Genomic DNA, 24,631 nt, shown 5'->3' with positions numbered 1-24,631 from the left:
AGAGTAGTGATGGTTTTTCTGATTCATTGTTCTGCATTGGTAACACTTTTACATAAGGCAGCAGCATTGGTCAGATGTTTACCTTTCCCATAGCTTTACACTGACACATCTTTGCATAGTTATCTCTTTGGTCTCCCTAATTTGAGAGAAGATATCCTTTCATTTTGTATGGTTTGCGTGCTCTTCACAGAGCAGTAAACATATTGAAAATGGGGGTACCTGTATAGTAATTAAAGCATCTTCCTAAGACTATCAAAAGTTCAGCCACTTGCCAGTGTGCAAGATGCTATGGTCGGCAGAAGCTGCTTGCGCTCACTGTCGGCTGGAGATTTCCCCCCATCGCAAACCTAGTACCTAGTGCCTCCTTTGTGAAAGTGCAGGATGGACTTGCCTTATGTCCTGGGGCCCTGTTGGTGAGGAAAGGAACTCTGTCTTTTACGATATGACCAGGAGAGAGCCGAGACTCGGCAGTCCGGCAGCAGCATGCAGCTGTGGCCACCGTGAAGCTGCCAGTACTGGGCAGCGGCTTCCGCTTGCGTCCTGGCTCGCGGAGGCGGCTCCCAGGGGTGCCCCTGACCTGGTGGTCCTTGCGCTCCTCCCGACTTGACAGTGGTCGTTCGCACGGTAGCCAGAATGACAGCTACTGAGGGCGTGGAGCGGCGGAAGACTTCCCCCTGGGCGGAGCAAGAGTTCTGTTTGCTGAGACCCGTGGACTGGGCTGAGCAGCTGCGAGGGCGTCCCTGCCCACGGGAGCTCCTGCTGGTGGCATACAGGTGAATGGTATGGGGTGCGCCTGTGGCGGGCTGGCACCGTGCGGGCATTTTTGGGGCTCTCCCTTTAGACTTTCAGTTCTAATCATTTTGGATCATATAAGTTATAGACTCGAGTTTTATATTAAATCGGAGAGATTTACTAACATCTCTAAATCCATTCATAGACCCACCCAAAGGGCCGGGGAACTCCAGCTTTAGAGGCAGATTTGGTGGTACCATGAGGAATTTCAAGTCGAGAGAGGACAGGCAGCAACAACAGGGTTAGTGTGCCGGGACACTGCGGAGCTGGAAACTGAAGTGAGCGAATGAGGTCTGTCTACCAGTTTGGGAGCTGGCGATTCAGGTAAATTCGTTAATCCTTTCCATAAGTGATTCACTGTTTTGCTATAGTTTAGGGGATGATTTCCAGATCGTCAAAGCAGGGCACTGGAATTTATTCTGTGGGGGATTTTGTGGGAATTCCTCGAAAGATTTGTCTCTGTCAGTGTTTTCTGGATTCAGATTCTCATGTGTTTGTGAGATTCTTTTTCAACATTCAGAACAAAAAATAACTTCCTCCCCTTCTGAATATACGAACTTATTAATTATACCAAAGTTTGGGATATATATTTATTAATTTGATTTCCCTCTTAGTTTTGGGAGGGTAGATACTGTTTGGGGCGTTAAAAATTTTAACAAATCAAAACATTTAAAATATTCAAAAACTTATGTGCATGAGTTGAAGCTCCTGTATAACAAGGTGGGCATGACTCTTAAATAGGTCATTGGAGAAGCCTTAACATTGGCTTTATTTCTTGATTTGCGTGGTGTCAACACTATCGGTGTGACCTGATTTAGGTCTGGTTTGCTTATATATAAAAGGAAGACATGTTCTTTTTCCATGTTCATCTCCATCCAATGAGTCACAGAGTTCGTGCAGTTACAATAAAATATTTTTTAAGAGCAGCACCCTTATGTAAGAATGCAGAGTATCATAGCCGAATGCTGGTACACTTGGATTTTAATGTTCAAGTCTTATTGTAGTATTTCAATGTTAGATAGTTGAGAAACAAGTCAGAAATCACAGTTGTAACTGTAGTGGTTGAATTTCTATTATAAATATCACAAAGGATTAAGTGATACTTATTAATTGATCATTTTGGCATCTTGCTATATTCCTCATCTATCAATCGTTTCATTGATCTTAAGATGTTCCACTACTGGAGATTTATTCATGATAATCCACATGTGCCTATTGGCTAGGTGTTCTTCCTAGTTAAATGCAGTGCAAGTTCTGACAGTTTCGTCTTAACATGTTTATTCTTCAGCTGAGTTATCTTATTGGGTTACTAGTCATCTAGAATGGTGGAAAGTTTGGTTCCAATAATTTATTTCAATTCCATAAACAGAATTACTGTTGATATAGTGCCACAAAGTTAATACCAGCAGTTGAAGTAGAATATAGACTATTTCAGTGCGAAAATAATTGCAGTTTATAGTAGTGTGGAGGTTATGAATAAAATATGTAGAGAGTGATTTAAATCATGTATTTAAATAGTAACAGAGATTTCTTATAGTTTTCTCATCTGTGTATATAATTCGGTAGGAAAATGAACCCTACTGTAGTGAAAGACCCAAACTGACCTAAGTTTGAACCCCAGTTCAACTTCTTACTAAGCAGGTTAATTTAAAAGTTAATTAAAAAAATTTTTTTAAGTAAAATTTACCTATTACGGAATGCACGAATCTTAATTGGATGGCTTAAATTTTTACCTATGTATATATTACTTATAACCATCATCCAAAACAAGATATGTAATAATTTCATCACCCTCTTACATCTTTCTAGTCAACTCCCTTGCCCAGAGGTAACCACTGTTCTGATTTTATCTCCATAAATTAGATTTGCCTGTTCTTGAACTTCATATATAGATGGAATCATAGACTATGCTTTCTTTTGTTCTTGACTTTTGATCAGCATATCTGTGAGATTCGTTCATGTTGTGTGTATCAGTAGTTTGTTCTATTTTATTGTACAGTATTGTCATGTGAATATACTACAAATTGTTTTTCCAGTTTCTTGTTGATCGGCATTTGAATTTCCAGTATTTTACTATTATGAATAAATTTCCTATGAATATTCTTCTACAAGTCTTTTGGTGAACATAAGCACTCAGTTCTCTTAGGTATGTACCTAGGAGTGGAATTGCTAACCCATGGAGTAGGTATACGTTTAACTTTATTAGAAACAGCCAAAGAGTTTCCCAAAAATAGTGGTACCATTTAACATAGCCACCAGCATCGTGAGAGTGCTCCATTTGCACTACATCCTCACCATTGCTTGGTATTGCTGGTGTTCTTAGTCTAGCCACTTACTGTGGTTTGAATTTATATTTGCCTAGTGATAACTGCTATTGAGCCCCTTTTCATATGTCTATTGGCCATTTCTTTCTTTCTTAGCATGTTTATAGGTCTGCTCAGTCACACTCTTGCAAATGGAGTACCTGGGAGTGGTAAAGGGTGGAGGAAGGATGGAATCTAGGGATGTGGTGCTATCTTGCTGCTCAATGGCGACAGCAAGAGTTGTGAAAATGGTTTATTCTTAGGCTAAATTACAGTCCTTTGAGTCACTGATTATATCTATTAGGGTGGCACTAGCTGCTGTTACAACCCTAAAACTTCAGTGACTTAGCAAGATAGATGTATGATTTTTGCTCACTTGACTGTTTAAAGGGGGTACCCTACTAGGTAGGTGACCTCTCAAATAGTTATTTAGGACTCGAGGCTTCTTCCATCGTGTGGTTCTGCAATCTTTGCTACATGGCTTGCCAAGGTCTCTGTGTTTCTCTTTGACAAGCCAAATAAAGGAAACGAGTATGAGCAGGAGAGAGAGGAGGTGGATATGTATGAAAGATTTTCTTGAGTCAGGCAAGGAAATAGCACATATATCTCTTTTAACATTCCACTTTTGTGAACTTAGTCATACCTAATTTTAAGGGAGACCGGAAAATATAGCCTTCTGCCCGGGAATCAATTATCTCTCTTTGCCAATACTGATGAAATGAGACGTTTTTGGGAACAGTCATTGGATTCCTTATTAAACTGAGTAAGGACAGAGACTAATTTCTTGATCTGCTTCAAATAGCAAGGAATCTGTGTAAACTGCTAAGAGGATCTTAAGACACCTTCCCTGTTTTCTGCTACCTGACTGTGCTATGGAGAGTGACTATAGAAGTACAGATAATAATAATAAATCCATTTTATGATGGCTTAAAATGCTTTTATGAAAGCTTTTTTCCATTATAATTTTATTTATCTAATATCTGATATTTATAAAATAAATGTAATTTAGAATAAAATAATAAAATTAATTTATCTATCATTAATATTCCAGGACTTAGTGATTTTGAAACTTTCAAAAATATGTCTAAGAAGTTTGTAGTGACTTTTTAAAAAACTACTTCTAAGCTCGTCCATGGGGAAATGCAAAGCTATTTCTTTGACACCTTTCCCTTGGGTTACTAAGCTACTTGTAATATATTAGAATTGCTAAGTCATTCCACTGTGGGTTTTTTTTTTTAAATTAAAATCCTCAAACAATAAAAGTTAGATCTCCTTGAATCATTTAAATTGTAGGTCATTAATCTTTCTAGCTCTTAAGAGTTCAGTACACATCACACTCTTAGAGGGAGGAGAGGGAGAAGAAAGCAAAGGAAACAATGAGAAAGGGAACGGAAAGAATGAGCATGATTTGAAGTATGGTAGAAATTCCTAAGTAGCCCTGTGCTCAAGCGTTCCTCGGGCAAATCATTGCTCCAGAGCAGTGCTGTCCAATATAAATACAAGGTGAGCCACATATGTGATCAGTATATCCCAAATATCATTTCAACATGTAATCAATGTAAGAATTATTGGGATATTTTGCATTTTTTGTACTAAAACTTTGGAATCCAGTGCATATTTTGCAATTACCTCACATCTCAATTTGTGTGCTGTTTTCATTGGAAATACTTGATCAGTATTTAGGTTTATAAAATATACATAATATAATAAATTATGACTCACATACCAATATAGAATCACATACTCAAGATATTCTAAACACACTTTTTTGTTTTCCGATGGCTGAATCAAGTCTGTTTTTAAATTTAAATTTAGATTAATAAAATTTTAAAAAACTGAAAATTTTGTTTCTCATTTGCACTCACCAAGTTTCAAGTGCTCAATACTGATGAAATGGGGTGTTCTTGGGAACAGTCATTGGATTTCTTATTAAATTGAGTCACATGTGGCTAGTGGCTGTATTGACAGTGAAAGTAGAATCTGTACTGAGTTTAGATTGTAAGCTCTAGGAAGGCAGGGGCTTCTGCCTGGCACTGAGAAAGTACTCAAGAAGTATTTGTGGTTTGAAAATATTATCAAACCTATTTTAAAGTATGCAGAGTCGAAAGTGATGTTAATAAATAAGCTAACTTAATTGAACAGCTGGAGGGAAGACTGTCTTCCAGAAGTAAACCTTTGTTTTCAAAACTTAATTATTTCTAATAAACATTCAGTATGAAGCTATTCAGACCAGATTATTACATCTTTTTGGAGCCAGATGCCTCTTTCCAGTACAATGGCTGACAAGTCTGAAAATTACGTATTAATTGCCACATAGTGGATTAGGTAAACAACCATGGAGGACAATATTGAAGCTGCCATTTCTGTAAATCCATTGCTTTGGATTTGAGAAATATAAACTAAAAGAAAGTGAATGTAGTCAAAACAATTAAAGTTGAATTTCTGAAAAACATCATACATCCTACTACATGTCATCCTGCAGAGGAAACTATTTTGTTGTTACACATCTAATTTGCAAAAATATAAAATATAACCCGCAAAATGTTTCTCAGTGTGAAAAAAGGACTCTTTGTATTCTTCGGGAATTTTATATTCCACTAATTACCCACATTTTACTAGTTCAGTGTTCCATCTAAGTCACACGTCTTTCACAAAGCTTTCCTTAATTACTGTAGTTCGTGATGCTTCCTCCCTTCCCTGAATTTCTTTCTCATAAGAACCACATATTTTTTCATCCAAATATATATCTTCAGTGTTGCGAATTGTTTTCCATTTGATATTTGAGTTTTAGTATATCTAGCACATCCAATTCCGTGTTTAATAAGTATCAATTGCTCAACATTTGCTTAAATAAGAACAATATGAAAATTCTGGCTGATAGACTTCTTAAGAACCTCTGACCGTTCCCACATTTTGTGTTCAAATTGGTTTACTGCATTCTGCTTGGCTGAGTAGTGGCAGAAACTCAGCTGAGCTGCAGAGAGAGCCGAGCTACCAGATGTTGGAGTACTGGATTAAACAACAAGCCAAAATGAGTGACAGTCAAGCCTTTAATCACTTACTAAATGACTGTATAGAGTCTGAATCAGAGAAAGATCCTCCCTCTGTTCCACTTCTTCCTGTGGAATGGTCCACTGCATCAGCACAGATGTGTGTGTGGGAGTGTCTCACTGTTGTGGGAGCCCCAAACAAAAGACTCCTGCAGATTATGGGCCCTCGGGGTGAGGGCAGGAAGAAGGGAGGGCATGTGGAAGGACTCCATGCTCTTGAAGTGTCATTCTCTCCACCTTCTCGATTTTGTGCAGTCTCTATTGGAATGCCTTTTGCTGCTTTATTCTGCTGGTGTATGTCTGTCTACTCATTTTTCAGGATTTAACTCAAATGTTTGCTCCTTTGTGCAGCCTTCTCTGAACTTCCCAGGCAAAGTGAAATGCTTGCCCTGAATATTCCTATGTTTTCTCCACTCCTGTATTTTTCTCTTGTGTAGTGATTGCCCATTTCTATATCTACCCTATGATGAGCCCAGAGACTGTTAATGACTGAGATGTTCATCTTTGTATCACAGGGCTTACCACAATCCTTGATACATAGTAGATACTAATAGATGTTTAGAGACTGAATGAATCAAGTAATCAATCTAGCATATAAGATATTGAGACCTGATTCAAGGCAGAGGGACCACAAGCTACTCTGTGGAGGGATGTAAATGGTGGTTAGTGGAACTATGCTTATTTGGTCTCTAGATCATTTCATACTCTTTCCTTTTTCATCCTCTCCCCTGGTTTGAATATCTAGACTGGGGCCTGAAACAAGCAACATGCTCTATTGTTAAAAAAAAAAAAAAAAAAAAAAAAAAAAAAAAACTTGTTTGCTTTTTATTGCAAAAACATGGCTTCCAACACCCATGACCTGATAGTCCCATTGTCCACCACCATCTAGATGACTCAGTTCCATACTCCTGGGTGAATCTAATGGATCAGCCTGGCCTATGAATCACATGTAACCTGGGATGGGGTGTATGTATATTGGTTTTCTGGGGCTACTGTAACAAATTACCACAAACGTGGTGGTTAATAACAACAGACAGTTATTCTCAGTTCTGGAGGCCAAAAGCAAGCTATCAGCAGGGTTCCTTCCTTCTGTACCACACCTCTCTCCTAGCTTTTGGTGGCTCTGGCAGTCCCTGACTTGTAGACACATCAGTCTAATTTCTGCCTCTGTGGTCATAGCACTTTTCCCTTGTGTCTCTCTGTGTTTGTCTCTCTTTTTCTGTCTCCTATAAGGACACTGGTCATTGGCTTTAGGGCCCAGCCTAATCCAGATGGTCATATCTAGAGATCCTTATTTCACTTACATCTGCAAAGACCCTTTTTCCAAATAAGGTCATATTCTGAGGTTCTGGAGGTCCACTCTTTGATTCACCGCAGGACGTGTAGTCAGGGTCCTACCAGCATGGCTTCTGGGCCCATCCCAAGTGCCAGTAAATGCATCTCTTATGCATCTCTGCCAGGAATGTTTGTTACTTTATACTGCAATTTTGTACATTTATTTCCAAATAACATGTTATGCTAAAATGTCCCTGGGATCCACTTCTGTCCTTAGGGCAGAATTACTGGCTTTCCTTTCCCATTTCCTGTAGCACTTTATACACACCTCTTTGACAGCACTCGCCACTTGGGTTTATAGCACCTTGTCGACATGTCTGTTTTCCCACTTAAGTTGTGAGCCTTTCCTGGGTGGGGCTTCTGCCTTCTTCTACTCTGTTTCCACAGTGCCAAGCACAGGACCTGACATTGGGTTATGTTTGTAGAATTGAGCTGAAAGCCTGGAGTGCATGGGTTGAGTCTCTTCCCTTTCAGTCTCAGTGTTACTTTGGTCAAGTGCACGGCCATGTGTCTGTTAAGGACGGGGGTATGTTCTGAGAAATGCATTGTTAGTCAGTTTCATCATTGTGCAAACATCATAGAGTGCACTTACACAAACCTAGATGGTTTAGCCTACTACACACCTCAGCTGTATGGTGCAGCCTATTGCTCCTAGGCTACGAACCTGTGTAGCATGTTACTGTACCGAATACTGTAGTCAATTATAACAATAAGTATTTGTATATCTAAATATATCTAAACATAGAAAAGATACAGTAAAAACACAGTACAAAAGATTAAAAATGGTGCACCTATATAGGGCACTTAAAATCAGTGGAGCTTGTTCTGGGTGAGTCAGTGAGTGGTGAGTGAATGTGAGACTTAGGACATTACTGTACACTACTGTAGACTTTACAAACACTGTGCACTTAGGCTATACTAAAGTTATAAAAATATTTTTCTTCAGTAATAAATTAACCTATGCTTTCTGTAACCTTTTTACTTTATGTTAAAATTATTTAACTTTTTTGACTTATGTAATAACAGCTTAAAACACACCACATTGAACAGCTGTACAAAAATATTTTCTTCCTTTATATTATTATTCTGTAAGTTTTTTTCTATTTTAAAATTATTATTTTTTTACTTTTTAAACCTTTTTTTGTTGTTAAAAATTAAGACACTCACACACATTAGCCTAGGCCTACACAGGGTCAGGATCATCAGTATCACTGTCTTCTTCCTCCACATTTTGTCCCTCTGAAAGGTCTTCAGGAGCAATAACTCTCACGGAGTCGCATGGAGCAGTCATCTCCTATGGTAACAATGCCTTCTTCTGGAATACCTCCTGAAAGAACTGCCTAAGTCTGTTTTTGAAGAGGGGCCACTCTTTTCAGAAGTATGTTCAAGGTGGCTTGCTTGGTTCATTTTTTTCTTATAAGCAAATAATGCACCATGAACATTCCTCTCTATTAATGAAAATCTTTGATGGAATCTGTTTTCAAACTTTTTAAGGAGTTTGTTGAGGTCCCCAAAAGCTTCTGCCAAACCCTTCACTGTGAATTTTCTTGGAGAGTTCATCTTTTTCTTCTCCTGCAGTTTCTTTTTCTCTTGCCTCTTTTTTAGCTATGTCTTCCTGTTCCAGTTCCAACAACTCCTCATTAGTCAGTTCCTCAGGAACCACCTCTAGAAGCACCTCAATGTCATCCTCATCCACACCCAGGTTAAAGTTATTTGCCATCTCAACCACAGCCTTGTTGGTTTTTGCAATTTCCTCCTCCTTGGTAAATCCTTTGAAGTCATGGACAAACCTCTTGAAGGTCTTATTCCGGATGCCATTCATACACTTTTTGGTGACATCACTCCAACCCCAGTGAAGATTCTTGATTTAGTCATAGATGTAGCAGTCCTTTCAGAATTGTACTCATGTCTTCTCAGAGTCTTTCTCAACTGCAGCCATAGCCTGGGCAAAGGTAATGGGCCTTAAAAGCTGCTATAACTCCTTGATCCATTAATCGGATCAAAGAGGTCATGTTTGGAGGGAGTCTCACAGTGCCCGATCACAAGGGTTTCAATTTGTAGCCTGCAACATTGCCCCCAAGCAAGACTGTTATTCTGTCTTTAAAAAGCCTTGAAACCTGTCATCGACTTGGCCTTCTTATGGATAAAAGTCATTTCAGGCATTCCCAGAATAGGGAGGTTTCTTCCATATCGAATATTTGCTCTGGCAAGTAATTTTCCTCCACAATCAACTTATCTAGAGTTTCTAAAAATTCTTCAATTGCCTTCACATCAGCTTTTGCAGACTCACTGTTTACTTTCACATTATGCAATGGATAATGATTCCCGAATCATTTAAACCACCCAGAGCTAGCAGTACACTGAGTATCATAGTTGACTCCAGCTTTTTCCTTCATCGTCACATATAAACTTTTTGCTTTGGCCGTAATTGTCATGGCCCTCAGAGGAATACACTTTTGTGTCTTGTATTTAATCCTGGTCCTTAGAAGTTTCCCCTGGTCTAATATAGGCCTTTCTCAAATTTTTGTGAGCTTCCTTGCATTCATTGAAGCAGATCCTTTAACGGCTTCTGTCACTTTGTTCATAAAACGTATGAAGCTAAAGGGGGAGAAAAAATAATGGCATAGATGATAGAGGCTCTGTTCATCTCTCTAGTGACCAAATCAAAGTTGTGACAGAAACAAGAAGTAGCAGCAAGGAAAAATCACCTATGATCTAGAGGAACAAGCCATACAGCTAGGGAGCAATCCAGGAAATCACCCTGCAACAGCAGAAGGTAGGACGGGGTGAGGATGCGGGGCTGCCCTGTCCCAAGCAGCTGAGTAAGATGGAGGCTGCAGCAGCGGCAGAAGCTTCTTAAAGGGGCCGTGTCCGAAAGCAGATTTTGCAGTGACAGACGTGCTCACTCGAAGCACCAGTGCCAATTTGGCTGCGCGCAGGGGGCACCAGGGACTTACAGGGAGACAGTGTCGGAGTGAGGGCCGAGGTGAGACACACTTTGTACAGAAGTGCTGGTGGTATCCATTGTTCTCTGTTGAGCCCTCCCCAGCTCCCACTGTGTGGACTCAGCACTTGCAATAGCTGTGATGTCATCAAACTGGATAACAGAAGTTATTCCGCCCAGAGGATTCCCTGAAACTTTGCCTCTCCCCACTCAGGCCCCACCCAAGCCACATCCAGGTGTATCCTCAGTGAGTCAGGTGCTTCTTGCTGAGCAGTGCCTAGACTCACATTGGAGCCAGCTGGCCTCAGTTTCTGGTGTGGCCTTTTGAGGCAACTATAAGCACAGCAACTGGGGATTGCTTGCTGAATCTTAACAGGTAGCCCAGGAAGGGTAGAGGCTTGGGCTAAGTTTGGCTTATAGCTGAACCCTCCTCAGGACTGTACCACTGGACACCTACTTCACAAATCCACATTAATAAGCCCAGGAGACTTAGCAGCTTTGTTCAGTACTTAGAAACATAGAAAGGCAGCCAAAATGGGGAGACAAAGAAGCAGAAACCATATAAGAGAACAGAACAGAGATCCAGATAGAATGGAGTCGATCGAGTCATCTAACAGATGCCAAGTTCAAAACACTGGTTATAAAGATGCTCAATGAACTTTTGGGAAGTGTAGATGAATTCATTGAAAACTTCAACAAAGAGATAAAAAACATAAAAATAGAAATGGAAATTATAAAAGGGAACCAGTCTGAAATGAAGAACACATGATCCGAGATGAGAAGTATATTAAATGGAATAAACAAAGTGAATAAGAAGAGGATCAAATGCCCTGTCTAGAGCACAGGAAAGCCAATCAGGACGCTCAATCAGAATGGCAAGAAAAAAGACACCAAGACTATAAAAATAAGAGGATATGGGGCACTATTAAGGCTCCAAATATTCGTCTGACTGGCGTAACTGAAGAAAATCAAGATATTAAACAGCTGTTTGAAGAAATAATGATGGGAAACTTCCCTAACCTGGTGAAGGAAATGGGCTTAAAAGCCAAGGAAGCTCAGAGAATTCCAAAAAGCAGGGATCCAAAGAGGCCCACATTAAGACACATCATAATGAAAATGCGAAAGGTTAAATACAAAGAGAGAATATTAAGCAACAAGATAAAAACAATTACATATAAGGGAAAACCCATAAGACTGGCAACTGATTTCTCAAAAGAAACTATGCAGGACAGAAGGGTTTGGCAAAAAATATTGAATAGAATGAAGACCCAGGATATATGACCAAGAATAATTTATCCAGCAAAGCTATCATTTAGAGTTGAAGGACAGATAAGGAGCTTGCCAGACAGAAAAGAGCTACAGGAATTTATCACCACCAAGCCAGTATTACAAGAAATGTTAGAGGGACTTCTTTAAGAACAAAAAACATGTATCATAAACATAAAGAAAGAATGATAACAACTACATTCCTGTCAATAAGTACCTTAAATGGAAAAGAATTAAGTGCTCCAACCAAAAGACCGAGTGGCTGAAAGGATAAGAAAACAAGACCCCTACATATGAAAAGGAAGAAGATGGAAAAAGATATTGCTTTGATGGACCTAGAAGGTATTTAAGTCTGACAGAGAAATATAAACACTATATGATTTCACTTCTATGTGGAATCTAAGGAATACAAAGAACAAAATAATCAAAAACAGACTCACAAATAGAGTGGGCAATTTGGTGTCAGACAGAGGGGAGGGGGGTTTGTGGGGCTAGGAGATTGGGGTGAAGGGCTAAAGAAGTACCAATTAGCAGCCGATTGATGGTCACAGGGATGGGGAGCACGGCATAGGGAATGCAGTTAGCATTAATACGTTGGCTAGGTGGAGGGTCAGGGGAGGAAGGGTGCAACTGGGGGGATCATTTTATGAACTATACAGATGTCTAACTAATGTACTATGTACTTGAAACTAAATTAAAAAATAAAAAAAACATACGAAGCTAGAAAGGCGTATCTTGTTTTAAAGTTTTGGTTGAATTTCTTTCCTTTTGCGTCATAATCTCTTCCTTAATCTGTTTATTTTTTAATGATTTTGTCAGTAACGAAAAGATGTAAAATTGTTGTGTTCAAAGGGATCCCAAAAATCATCTAATTTAACCTTTTGATTTATAGAGAACTGAAGGTCAGGCTGCCTTGATCCTGTTCCTGGATTCACCACTTTGGACAAGTTTTTCAATTGTTTTGGCATCAGTTTCCTATCTGTAAAATGCCAATAAAAATACTACTGATGTCATAGGACTGTTTTGAAGATTAAATGTTTAAGTTCTTAGTACTGTGCCTGACACATGATAAGAGCACCACATATTACCATAAATTATCTTGATAAGCTGCTAAATCAGTGGCTCAGCTGAGCACCTGCCTCTTGATTCAGTGTGCTTTTCCTTCTCTTGGCAGCTCTTTTCCTGGGCGGAGCCTCCCCCTTCTTTTTTCTTTTTTTCTTTTTCTTTTTTTTTTGAGTTACTATTATTTTATTCATTTCCTTTGTTTAAAGATAATTACATATTTCTTTTTCCAAGGTAAAGAGATGTGCTCTCAGCATTTCATCCCTTACCACATTTATAAGGATATAGTGAATAGAAAAGTTTAAAGTTAGGCATTCCTCTTAAGTGTTTATGGCACTTTCAAAGTTGAGTAGTCTCACAGAAGCAGGTTTTTTTTTTGTACTTACAATAATGCATTTCAATTCCCTGCATAAGTGGGTTAAGTGCCACCCTGGCTTGGGCTTGGCTTAAAGGAAAGGAAAATCCCCAAAAGGCCAGAGAGGAAATAGTCACACATCTCCATGTACATAAATTCCAAGTCACCCCCATGCCCTGACTTGTGCTATAAGGGACAGAACACCTTTGATGCAGATTCTTTGAATCTGTAGAACATCTACAGGACACCACCTGATGAGGGGAGGTGAGTACCACACTTATTTAGAAAAATCCGATAATGTAAACCTTGGCAAATTGGGCTTCTTTTACTATTACATAATGGTCTTTTTCTGCTTTATTTGGTGAAACTATGAATCAGAACCAACCATATGATGTATTCCTTGGTTAGACTGGTTGTTAATAGTTACAGGCACCTAATCTTTTGGTGGTTAATATTTTAAAATGCTGGAGATGGGGAAATCATGGGGCTCAGAGGTTGAGATAGGGGAAATATATGAGCATAATAGATTTATTTTCTGGAATTTCTAGGCTAGAGAAAAAACAGACCTAGGAAATTCAGAGGGTAATCCTTGTGTGTATTGGTGTTTGGGGCAGGAGGACTGAGGGGAAGTAAGTCACTAATAGCCACTGCTTAATTTTGGTGGAGAGCGTCTATGCTTTGGAATGACAGTCATGGGTTTGAATCCCAGCTATGCCACTTATAAACTATATGATTTTTGGACTGATTTCATAACATCGCTGAGCCTCAACTTCCATATCTTTAAAGTGAAGATAATAATACCAACTCTACAGGGATTTTTAGAAGGACAAGATATAATTTGGGCAATTGTAGACAAATCTAGCATTTGTAGACAGTCTCTGTCACATCATGATTGTGTTTTTGCCAATCTTCTGTTGCCATTTCAAAATGTTCTTTGTATGAAGGCAGCCTGCACTTCAAATGGGTTTTAGACTTTGAAACTGAATGTAGTTATCTGACAGCTCTTTTTTTAAAAAACAAAAACTGAGATATAATTGATATATAACATTGTATTAGTTTCAGGCGTACAAAATAATAATTCAATACTTGTATTTTTAAAAAAATTTCACCACACTAAATCTAGTTGGCATCTATCACCATACATACTTATAAAATTTTTTTTCTTGTGCTGAGAGTTTTTAGATCTGTCCTCTTAGCAATTTTCAGCTATACAATATAGTCACTATGCTAATAGCTCTTAATCTCATCTTGAGTAAGGTATGAAATAAATTTGCTCATCTAAAGAGATTAATTTTTTAGGCTGAAATTGCCAATATTTGATTGTTTTTGTTCTATGAAAATGGCAATTTCATGAGTCGACCTACAAATCTGCTTCATTTATTTCAAAGGTGCAAGGATCAAATGAGATACTATATGTGAAAGTGCTTTATAAATATAAAGCTATTATTACTATTATTATTATTATTACTGCAGGCTCCAAATCTATATGTAAACAAGAATGAGAACAATGGACGCTTCAACTTGATCAGAAGGGATAAAACTATAAACCAAATTCTGCTGGTCTGTAAGGAATTTAGAAGGACTGAATGTAGCTGGACAGCTTGCTGCTTGCTTCCTCACAGCATTAGAGTTTACAGGTTCTAGAACTTAGGAACAGAGTGCTGTTGCTAGAATTTACTCCTCCTCCTTTGCCCATTCTTTAAAAATCCAATCTCATACCATGAACAGTTCCTGACACAGAATGGGTATCAATATACATTAGTTGAGTTAATGTATGAATGAATAAATGAATGAATGAATGAAAGTAGGAAAACCACATAATGGTACATTTTTATACAAGTGAAATCAGATGAAACTTAGTATTCAGGACTCAGCCTTAATGGGAACTTTTGAATAACCAAAGGACAGCCTAGGGGCACGGGGGACGGGGCAGGAGAGTGTGTGAGAATGTGTGTATGTGTGTGTGCGTTTACCAGAAAGTTGAAAAGCAACACTCTTTTTCTCTTAGGTCACATGAAACAGGATGTGGCAAAGCGGGGATTATTTGCCATATTAAAATTTTTAGCATCAACCAGCAGAGACAGTATCTCCTTTGTTTTTTTCCCTCTTTCCTTGTCCCTAGCCACTGCCAATAGCCAGCAATAATTGTTTGGATTTGTTTCTAGTCATTATATTCCTAACAGTAGCTGGTACTACTAGATTCATACCTTTAAAGATAATTACCACAAGTTACTTAAGTGGCATCACTGTATATTGTAAGAGTCCTTTTGTGCAGCATGGAATGTTCATAGTGTAGTCTGAGAATTCTAAGCCTCCATTAAATGCTGTATACAAATGTGGTTCTACTAATGAGAAACTATATAGTTCTAGGAAGTGACCTCTTACTGAAGACCAGTTTTTCAAAGCTCCTGCAATTTTATAAGTTAGGGCTGATAACTTAGAGAAAGCTTGCAAAGGTTTGGTGATTTTCCTCAAGAGCGCAGCATAATCTCTGTGACTTTCTTATGACCCAGCCTCTTGCTGTACCTAGAACTACTCAGATTTGGAAAGGCTGATTCACCTCATTTAAGATTTCAAGACTCTTTGGCCATGCCACCCTGAACAAGCCCGATCCAGTCTGATCTCAAAAGCTAAGCAGAGCCAGGCCTGGTTAGTACACGGATGGGGGAACCACCTAGGAAGACCAGGTGCTGTAGGCATAACAAATAAAAAAGCGATTGTAAGCCGACAAGGTCCTTGCAATTTGTGAGGTCAACCAAGGGTTGCCTCACCTAAAATAAATAAATAAATAAAAAGAAAAGACTTCAAGAGACTAATGTGTTTAAACAAAGAGAGGATAGTCTTTTTGAGGAATTCAGAACAGCCTCCCCTTCTGCTAAAACTTAGTAATTAGAGAAAGCTTTATAGAAGCAGAACAAGCAGATTTTTGGTTTCAAGATTTCGTTCATCAAGGCTGTAGTGATGATATCTGATGGTTGCCCTGTTTTAGAGTACATTGTTCCAGTAACAGAAAATTTCACCATTTCCTCGCATAGATAGTACTTAGTAAATACTGCCAATTTCTATCTTTCTTAACCATCAATATTTTACATTCTGAGATGACCCCTCCTTTCTGTTCTCAAAGTCTCCCATTTAGGATACAATTAGTTGAATAGGCTCCTACAACTAAATGACAATGATGACTTTCCAGATCGAACTGTCTGAGATTATACCCAGGTTTCCTTGGCTGGAGTTCAGAGTAAACTCAAGCTCTTCAGTTGCATATTCACCCAAATATTCTTGATTTATTCCCACAGATAATTAGAATTGTTTTCGTGCACAGATTTTGCAAGATAAACTCTCAGTTGAACTTATTTCTAAGTTCCTGAGAAGCACCTCACATTTGTTCCTCAGCATTTACTGCCAAGGAGCAATCACTTGGTGTTGGTTCTCTAGTGTGTGAGAGTAAGTGGAAAAGACACTGGAGGACAAGCGAGCTGGGAATGAGGGGCACCACGATACGAGCAGCACTTGCTGTCGTTCCTCGGTCAGTAACTCCTTCCTCATCTTACATACGCCGTGCCGCTCTTCTTGCACTGTTAGAATTACAGCATTTGCCATGTGATATTTGCAGTTACTAGTCATGGTTCTGTCTCAGCAAGTAGATAATGGTTCTTAACCCTTTTTTCTTCTCAAACCCATTTGAGGAATATGACACAGAACCATCAGTAACAGTAGCTCACTCTGGAATTTGCTGTTCTCGTTAACCTCTGACCCCCATTTCCATGTTAAAATCCACTGAACTAGAATGAAGTCAGGGACGGGCTCTTTTATTCCAAGTACCTAACATCTGGATGGAACAGTGCTAAATGAATAAGAATGCCCGAGGTCACCAGCTAATTTGCGAGAGTGCCAGGGCTAGCACTCAGGCAGTGACATCTTCTAGAATGCCACACTCTTCATCTACTGCAACTTTTTTAGCTTTGTCTCTGGGTATAATTTAGTACTGTTGATTTTTTTTTGTTTTAATTTCACAAATAATGATCATTACAAAGGAGTCAAACAATAATTACCATTACTTAAAAATATTTTACGATTAATTTTATTCACCATTTACTGTTGATAAGATTTTAAAAATGCAAGGCCTTATATCAGAATAACAGTTTTAACTTTAGCACCTAAATTATTCATTTATTCCATTAAGACTGTCAGCATTATAGCTTTTATAGTCTCCATGGTTAGGCCTCCCTCCCTTTCCAGAATGCTTTCAGAACTTGTAAAAGCCTGTCTTTTGGCTAAGAGACAGAGAAAATTAAGACAGTTCTGAATAATTAGACTTTAAAAGTTTTATTAGTGGTTCAAGTAATTTTTAAAGAACACATTTATTCTACATTGAAAAATTAACATTTTTTTCCTTTAAGTTTTATACTTGTTTACATCAAACTTTTTTTCTTGAAAGAGTAACTACTGCTACTGAGTAACAGGCGTTCACTGTTCCTGTCATGTAATCCATCTCTTACTGTTTCATGATGATAATATTATTATAAATCCAAGTCCTCATTCTGCTTTATTGCTTTAGGCATTTTCAATTAGTTAGGCATGTCACTTGGTTTGTACATGAGATTTTTATCCTTGTGGTCTTCTCCAGAAATATTGCACATGCATATTTCTCAAATGATTAATTTTATTGAGCACTCTTCTTTTTTTTTCTCGTATAACTATCTTTCAGATGAACATGTAGCATCATTTATTTCTTCCTGAAATGAGGTGTTGCTTTTACGTTTGCTTTATTCTTAGATTATCCCACCATCTCATCTGGGATGAGAAGAGGAGCCAGCAGTCTTTTTGTTCTAATTAATTCCACAAACAATACTGAATGTCTACCATGTATCAGGCACTACTCTAAACACTAAAGCTTCAAAGAGGAATAAAAGAAGCTCTGCTCTTCAGAAGCTCCCTCTGTGAAGAGAATCCAGCAAGTGCACTGGAAAAGCCATTCTGTGTGACACATGCTACAGTATAGATGGCAGGGAAGGAGGTGGGACCCAGGGAGGGACTAGCTGGCCAACCCCATCTGGGAGTTCGGTGAGGGTATTTAGAGATGGATATCCTCGAGATTACTCTGGAAAGATGGATTAATTTACCATGAATGAGGCAGAAAGGACATTCTAGGCAGAAGGAATCACATAAACAAAGCATGGAGATGTGAAATGATGCATTTGGGAAATTACGAGTTGTTGCATTTAGCTGGAGTGCTTTGTTACTGAGGCAGAGGCCAGAGGATGGTCTCAGATCCACACAACTCACAGTACTTTTTTTCTGGAGTGTATTCTTCGTGGCCGGCGTAGTTTCTGTATTATATAGTGGAATGAATTGTGGAAAAAATAAAATTTTGACTGGGTTTGGTGGAGTAATTATAAAGGGATCTATGTGATGAGAGCCAAAATATAAAATTAAATTAAATTAAAGAATTTAAAAAAAAAAAAGTACTCTCAAAATCCCTAGACGGTGTCATTGGAAATCAAGTTGTTGAAGAGAGACAGGAAACTGACTCTTGACTGATGACAACATTTTCAGCTTTCTCCCCAGCCTGTCTGCATGAACTTGAGGATGATGTGGGCCTGGGCACTGTGGATGCTTCCTCTACTTTGCAGATTTGGCCTGGCAGGTAGGTTGGCTTGTGCCATTTTATGGATTATGTGGTTATTATTGCCTTCTTTGGACAAGAACTGTTAACTTGAGTGCAAAGGGGCACCTGGACCACGGGCACATGTAGATGGGCTGCAGGGGATTTGAGAACTTCCTGAATTTGTGTGGGTGGTGAGTGCATGTTGATGTATATTTACACATGTGCAGATTTGGCGAGCTGGCCTATTATATTCTCAAAGGGAGATATGACCACCCAAAAGGTAACGATCCAATGTCTTAGAATAATGGTAAGTGCTTATTTTAGTAGTTTTTGTTTGTGCTGTGTAATGGTTTCATATAAAACACACACATAAAAACAAAAATATATATTTTTTCACACATTTGTCATAAATTTCAAGGATGTAAAAGGAAATGATTAAACAACATATTTCTGTAGTGGTTTAACTTAAGACTATGGGCCCAAAATCCATACAGTACCTTGTAGATCTAAGGTTCATTAATTTGAACACATCTTATGTTATAAAAAAAAAAAAAAAAAAAGACCAGAGGGGAAAAGCTGGGAAGGTAGAGAGGAATCATATAATTTACTACAGCTGCCATAACAAAATACCACAGACTGAGTGACTTAAACAATAGAAATTTATTTTGTGGCTAGAAGTCCAAGATCAAGGTGACTGCAGGGTTGATTTCCTCTGACGTCTCTCTCCTTAGATCATAGATGCCTTCCTTTTTGCTGCCTCTTCGTATAGTCATCCCTTTGTGCGTCCTACTCTTCTTTTGAGAACACCAATTAGATTGGATTAGTGCCCATCCTAACAGCTTCGTTTTAACTAATACCGCCTTAAAGGCCCTATTTCCAAAGGCGGTTGCTTTCTGAAGTATCAGGGGTTAGGGCTTCAGTGTACACAATTGGGGTACACAATTCAGTCCATAACATGTAGTAATCAGGGGTGAACAAGAGGGCAGTTGTGACCCACAGATAATGAGAATGCCTGCCAGACCTCTGTCCTGGCATGACCTGCCTTGTATCCTTCTGGGTTTATTATACTTACGGCACTCAGAAACTTTATAGATAATACAGGCAGGTGAGCCTGCGTCTCCCTGACTCAGCCTCTCCTGGCCAGCTCAGACATCAACAGTTACCCTCAGTTATCCAATTTAAAGTTCTAATTATGAACATCCTGGCTCCTAACAATGCGTTCTTTCCCTCAAATTGTCTTTTTCTATCTTCTATCCCTATTTTCTTTTCTTATCACCTTTTACTTATACCATCTTCTATAGAACTGGCTCCAGTTTCACCCAACCTCCCTTCTAAAATATCCTTCCTGTGGCCTCTGCTCAGCCTGTCCTCCTTGTATTGCAAGACATTTTTCAAGACGCTAACTTTGCAGCAGCACCAAAGCAAGAGGGACGATTGAGAACATCTTTTTCATTTTGAAAAAATATTCCTCTTCCAAGTGTGAAATTCTCTGATAAGCTAGAATATTCTTTCAGCCTTTCTTAGAGAAAAGTTAGTGACTATTTCCCCTTATTTCCAGAAATAGGGGAAATAGTTATTTCTAGAAATGTGGGAAGATAGTTATGGGTTTTTTTTTTTTTTTGAAGATGTGAGGGAAGGATAGATGTATTCAAGTGGTAAATCTAGCCTTTACTTATCCATTTTTTAATATCCATATTTCTGAACATTCATTTTATTTATCACAAATCTCTTTCGTAATGCCAGGGTAGGGCATCAGAGTATACCACTGTGACAAAAGTATTTTTTTGACCTGGAGGCAAATGAGAATCAATAAGGTAGAAATGAAGTCTTCCTGGAGCTTCCTTTATCTGACTAAAAGCGGATACTTATGAAAAATGAGGACTGTCATAAATCTCCTCTCCTGAGAAAGTTTTATAGCCATGAAGAAGGCAGAAAGTTGGTGCCAAGATGGACCTGCACACACAAACCTTACTCTCTTAGTTTCCCACATATATTTACCTTCCCACAGTTTGCCACTTTTGAAAGCCTAAATTACTTTTCCTATCTAGTCACTTCTCTACAAATTATTGTATTTTATAAAGGGCGCTTATAAACCCATGTTCTAACCACCTCTTTCAGTTACCCTTTTTTGAGGTTTCTCCTGTGCCATGTGCACTGCATGCATTAACAAACTGTTTTTCTCTTGATAATCTGTTTTTTTTGTCTTCATTTTATAAGGCCCCAGCTGGAGAACCTAGGAGAGTAGAAGGAACAGGATTTTCTTCCCTCCTGTATACCAATATCAAGTGACCTCTGTAAGAATATTGCTTTCTTGACATATGCCAACCATAAGGGCAAGACAAATTTATCCCCATAAGAGAGCTCAGGTGGAATGGAATATCATTTTTAGAAGCACTTTCTCTTCTCCTGATAACCTGGTAACACTATGATGTTTGACTCCCTTTTTGGCTTACAGCATTTTATATGTTAATCAAAGCTTCTGAAGGAGCTAGGGAGAGGTATTAAAGAATAGCAGGAAAGTAAAGGCACTGAAGTTTGATGGGGGTGTATTTGGATCCAGGAAGATCTATTCCTACATTGGTTTTGGTGGCTAGCCTTGGATTTAGCCAGTGCAAAGCAGAGTAAGAATGAAAAGGAAGTAAAATAAAATAAAAGATATGTCAGAAATTTTCTCTATTATGCCATTCTTCTGGGGGAAAATTAATAATGCATAAGGTCGAGGTGTGGTATAGTTCAATGTTTTGTATTTTTCTCTTCTCCCTATATCATCCATTGCCCAGTTATCCAGAGTGGTTCTATCATTTGATGCTTTACTTTGCCTGGTATTTTAATATGATTTTTGCTTCTAAAATGTTGCTTTTGAGTAAGAATATAAAAAGTATTTTTCAAAAACTAGAAATCTAGTTCTTCAAAGGGAATAATTGAAGAGATGGAGTTAGATTTTTCCATTGACTTGATTAGGAGAACTTGTTATACCTAGTAACTAACCTACAAATCCAGCATTTGATTAGCCTGTTTTCATCAAAATGTTCAATGCTGGCAATATTTATTACGTATTGAAGTTATTGTGCTTGAGTATGTATACGTTTGTTTGTTTCTTAGTTCTGCCAGCTAAGCCTGAGAACATTTCTTGTGTCTTCTACTATAAGAAAAATTTTACTTGCACATGGAGTCCAGAAAAAGAAGCCAATTTCACATGGTACAAAGTTAAGAGAACTTAGTAAGTATGGGAGCTTGTGTGCTGCTAGTGGGCATAGTGGGGTGAGGCAGAGGCTCCTGATTCCCTCGTGAGTCAAGTCACTTATGAAGTAAAATGTTTCTCAATTACAGCTTCTATGTGGCCACTATATGCATCCAGTGGCTGGGGTGACATCTTAGCAAATGGTCCACATGATTTATCTTCTTCCATACTTGTTAGTTCTAGGCCCAGGGTTGAACAGAAAGTGTCAGTACAGTGCAAAACTGGAAACCTCAATAGAGTTACTCCTATTTTTCTATTTTAAAGAGTCATCCCTTTCACTCCCCTTCCATGGCTCCCTATGGATGGCCATTATTCTCACCAGCTGCTCATGTAAAGTTAGGAACCCCCCTGGGTTTCCTCAGGCCTATGTATATCCCTTCTTGATGGCTTCAGACCTGCTAGGCATGGGCCTCCTTTTCTGTTCTCAGCCTAGTCTATCTTCTGTATAATCCCCAGAGCCATGTGGACTATAGCTGTACATACCCATGTGATTCCTACCAATATGTGTATTTGTTCTCATCAAGTGATACGTTTTAAGTCATTTATCTAGGAAAATAATGAATCTTCTGAAAAAAATATTTACCAATGGTAAAAAAAAAAAAAGTAATTCAATCTGAGAAAAAAGAATGTAAAAAATCACCCCAAATTTCACCACCAAAGGTAATAACTAGCATTTTGATGAGAATCTTTCCACATATCTCTAAATATATGTTTATATAAATGTGATTATTCTGTATATAATATGTATCCTCTTTTCCATCAACAATAGAGTATGGGCATATTTCCATATCAATAAATATAGATGTATTAAAAACTGTAGTTTTAAGTTCTCTTTATGTATCTATCATTATTTTAAAAATACTGTTTGATTTTTTTTCTTTTAAAGATAAGTTCTCAATGCCAGAATCTGGGATTTTTAGAGGCCTATTCATTATTTGTTACCAATAAGAAATAAATTACAGGTAGCTTTTAACGGATTTATAAGGTACAAAGAGGTCTCCATGGTTTCTAGACTCTCAGGGAAGAAAGAAGAGGTTAACTTCTATCTCTACATGGAGGGTGATGAAGGAATTTAGAGAAAGTGGTATCAAATTCTGGACTGTACAGTATTCAAGAGAAACCCAGAATGAAACTAACAAATACTTTCTTAGTACATTAAGTATGGCTGTGTTTCCAAACTAAACTCATGTTGATTCATTTTTTTTCTTAAAGCTCTTATGGACAGAAGAATGATATTTGTAGTTCTACAAGTGAAAATGGGGCTTCGTGCTCTTTTTTTCTTCCACGTATAACAAACCCAGATAATTACACCATTCAAGTGGAAGCCCAAAATTCAGATGGTATAATTGAATCAGATATAACACACTGGCGCTTAGATTACATAAGTAAGTATTATATGCTTATATATTCTTTTATTAAAAGATATCCCCTTTTTAAAGAGATATCTGTGGACTCAAAAGTAGACTCAGCGCTCGTGAATATAGTAGATGAGTATTACAGATAAATATAAAAATTTGTCTTCTTATTGATGAAGGAAAGGAGGGAAGAAAGAAAGGGTAGGATGGAAGGAGGGAAGAAGAAAGGAATTGACCAAATTATAAAAAGAAAAGAAATTGGACTCTGGGTGGTAATCACACAATAGAATATATAGCTGTCAAATTATAATGTACACCTGAAAATTATGTAATTCTATTAACCAATGCTACCTCGATAAACTTAATAAAAAAATAAATAAAATGAAAAAAGAAAGGAATGAGAAAAGACATTTTTCCTTTTGTAGTTTGTATCATAAATTATACTCAAAGAAGCAGTTTCCCCTTCAAAACACATTGCTCATGTAGAATAGAATAAAATTCTTATTTTAAAAAATATCTCACTAATTTTTGTTTTTAATTCCTTTTCAAAAACTCATTTTCACCATATTTTTAATGTTTCATTGATATATAATTCACAAGCCTTAAAGTTTACCTTTTACCAATCAGTTTTCTACCATTTACATATTTACATTATGTGCAAATGTCACCAGTATCTAATTCCAGAACATATTCATCACTGTCAAAAGGAACTTTGTACCCATGTACAGTCAGTCCCCAATCCCTTCTCCCTCCTTTCCCCTTTCGCTCAACCTCTGGCAACCACTAATTTATTTTCTGTCTTTGTGAATTTGCCTGTTTTTGACATTTTATATAAATACGATGATACAATAAATGGCCTTTGACCTGGTTCCCTTCATGTAGCATAATGTTTTCAAGGTTCATCCAGATATTGTAGCACTTATCAGTGCTTTATTCCTGTTTATAGCTGAACATAAAAAGATACACCACATTTTGTTTATCTATACATCAGTTGATAGAAACTTGAGTGGTTTCTACTTTTTGGTTATTATAAATACTGCTGTTATGAATATTGTGTACAGATTTTGGTGTGGACATATGTTTTAATTCTCTTAGTTATTTATCTGGTGAAATTGCTGGGTCATATGATAACTCTATCTTTAACTTTTTGAAGAACTGTCTAACTTTACCAAAGTGATTGCACCATTTTACATTCCCACCAGCAACTTATAAAGATTCTAACTTCTCCATTTCTTCCCCAGTACTAGTTTTTGTCTATCTCTATGATTATAGCCATCCTAGTGGAGGTGAAGTGGTATCTCATTGTAGTGCTGATTTGCA

General features: G+C 37.9%; 1 protein-coding gene across 10 annotated transcripts in view; it reads left to right on the top strand.

Moving 5' to 3' along the window:
* Positions 1 to 644: 644 nt before the first annotated feature.
* The window catches only part of IL31RA (interleukin 31 receptor A), a 60,298-nt gene continuing 36,311 nt past the window's right edge, over positions 645 to 24,631 (top strand). For 3 of the 10 annotated variants that reach the window (XM_016142320.2, XM_016142321.2, XM_016142311.2), the window contains exons 1-6: positions 645 to 773; positions 938 to 1,116; positions 17,884 to 18,124; positions 18,664 to 18,754; positions 21,818 to 21,935; positions 23,169 to 23,341. In XM_016142320.2, coding sequence (XP_015997806.2) covers positions 18,110 to 18,124; positions 18,664 to 18,754; positions 21,818 to 21,935; positions 23,169 to 23,341 — 397 coding nt within the window. In that variant the 5' untranslated portion in view covers positions 645 to 773; positions 938 to 1,116; positions 17,884 to 18,109. Of the gene's footprint in view, positions 774 to 937; positions 1,117 to 12,950; positions 13,372 to 15,826; positions 16,634 to 17,883; positions 18,125 to 18,591; positions 18,755 to 21,817; positions 21,936 to 23,168; positions 23,342 to 24,631 lie in introns of those variants that run through there. The other 7 variants (XM_016142314.2, XM_016142318.2, XM_016142315.2 and 4 more) reach the window with 7 other exon arrangements.

This window comes from Rousettus aegyptiacus, unplaced genomic scaffold (assembly GCF_014176215.1).
Source record: "Rousettus aegyptiacus isolate mRouAeg1 unplaced genomic scaffold, mRouAeg1.p scaffold_m13_p_8, whole genome shotgun sequence".
NCBI classification, from domain to species: domain Eukaryota; kingdom Metazoa; phylum Chordata; class Mammalia; order Chiroptera; family Pteropodidae; genus Rousettus; species Rousettus aegyptiacus.
This window is presented reverse-complemented; position numbering and strand designations above follow the sequence as displayed.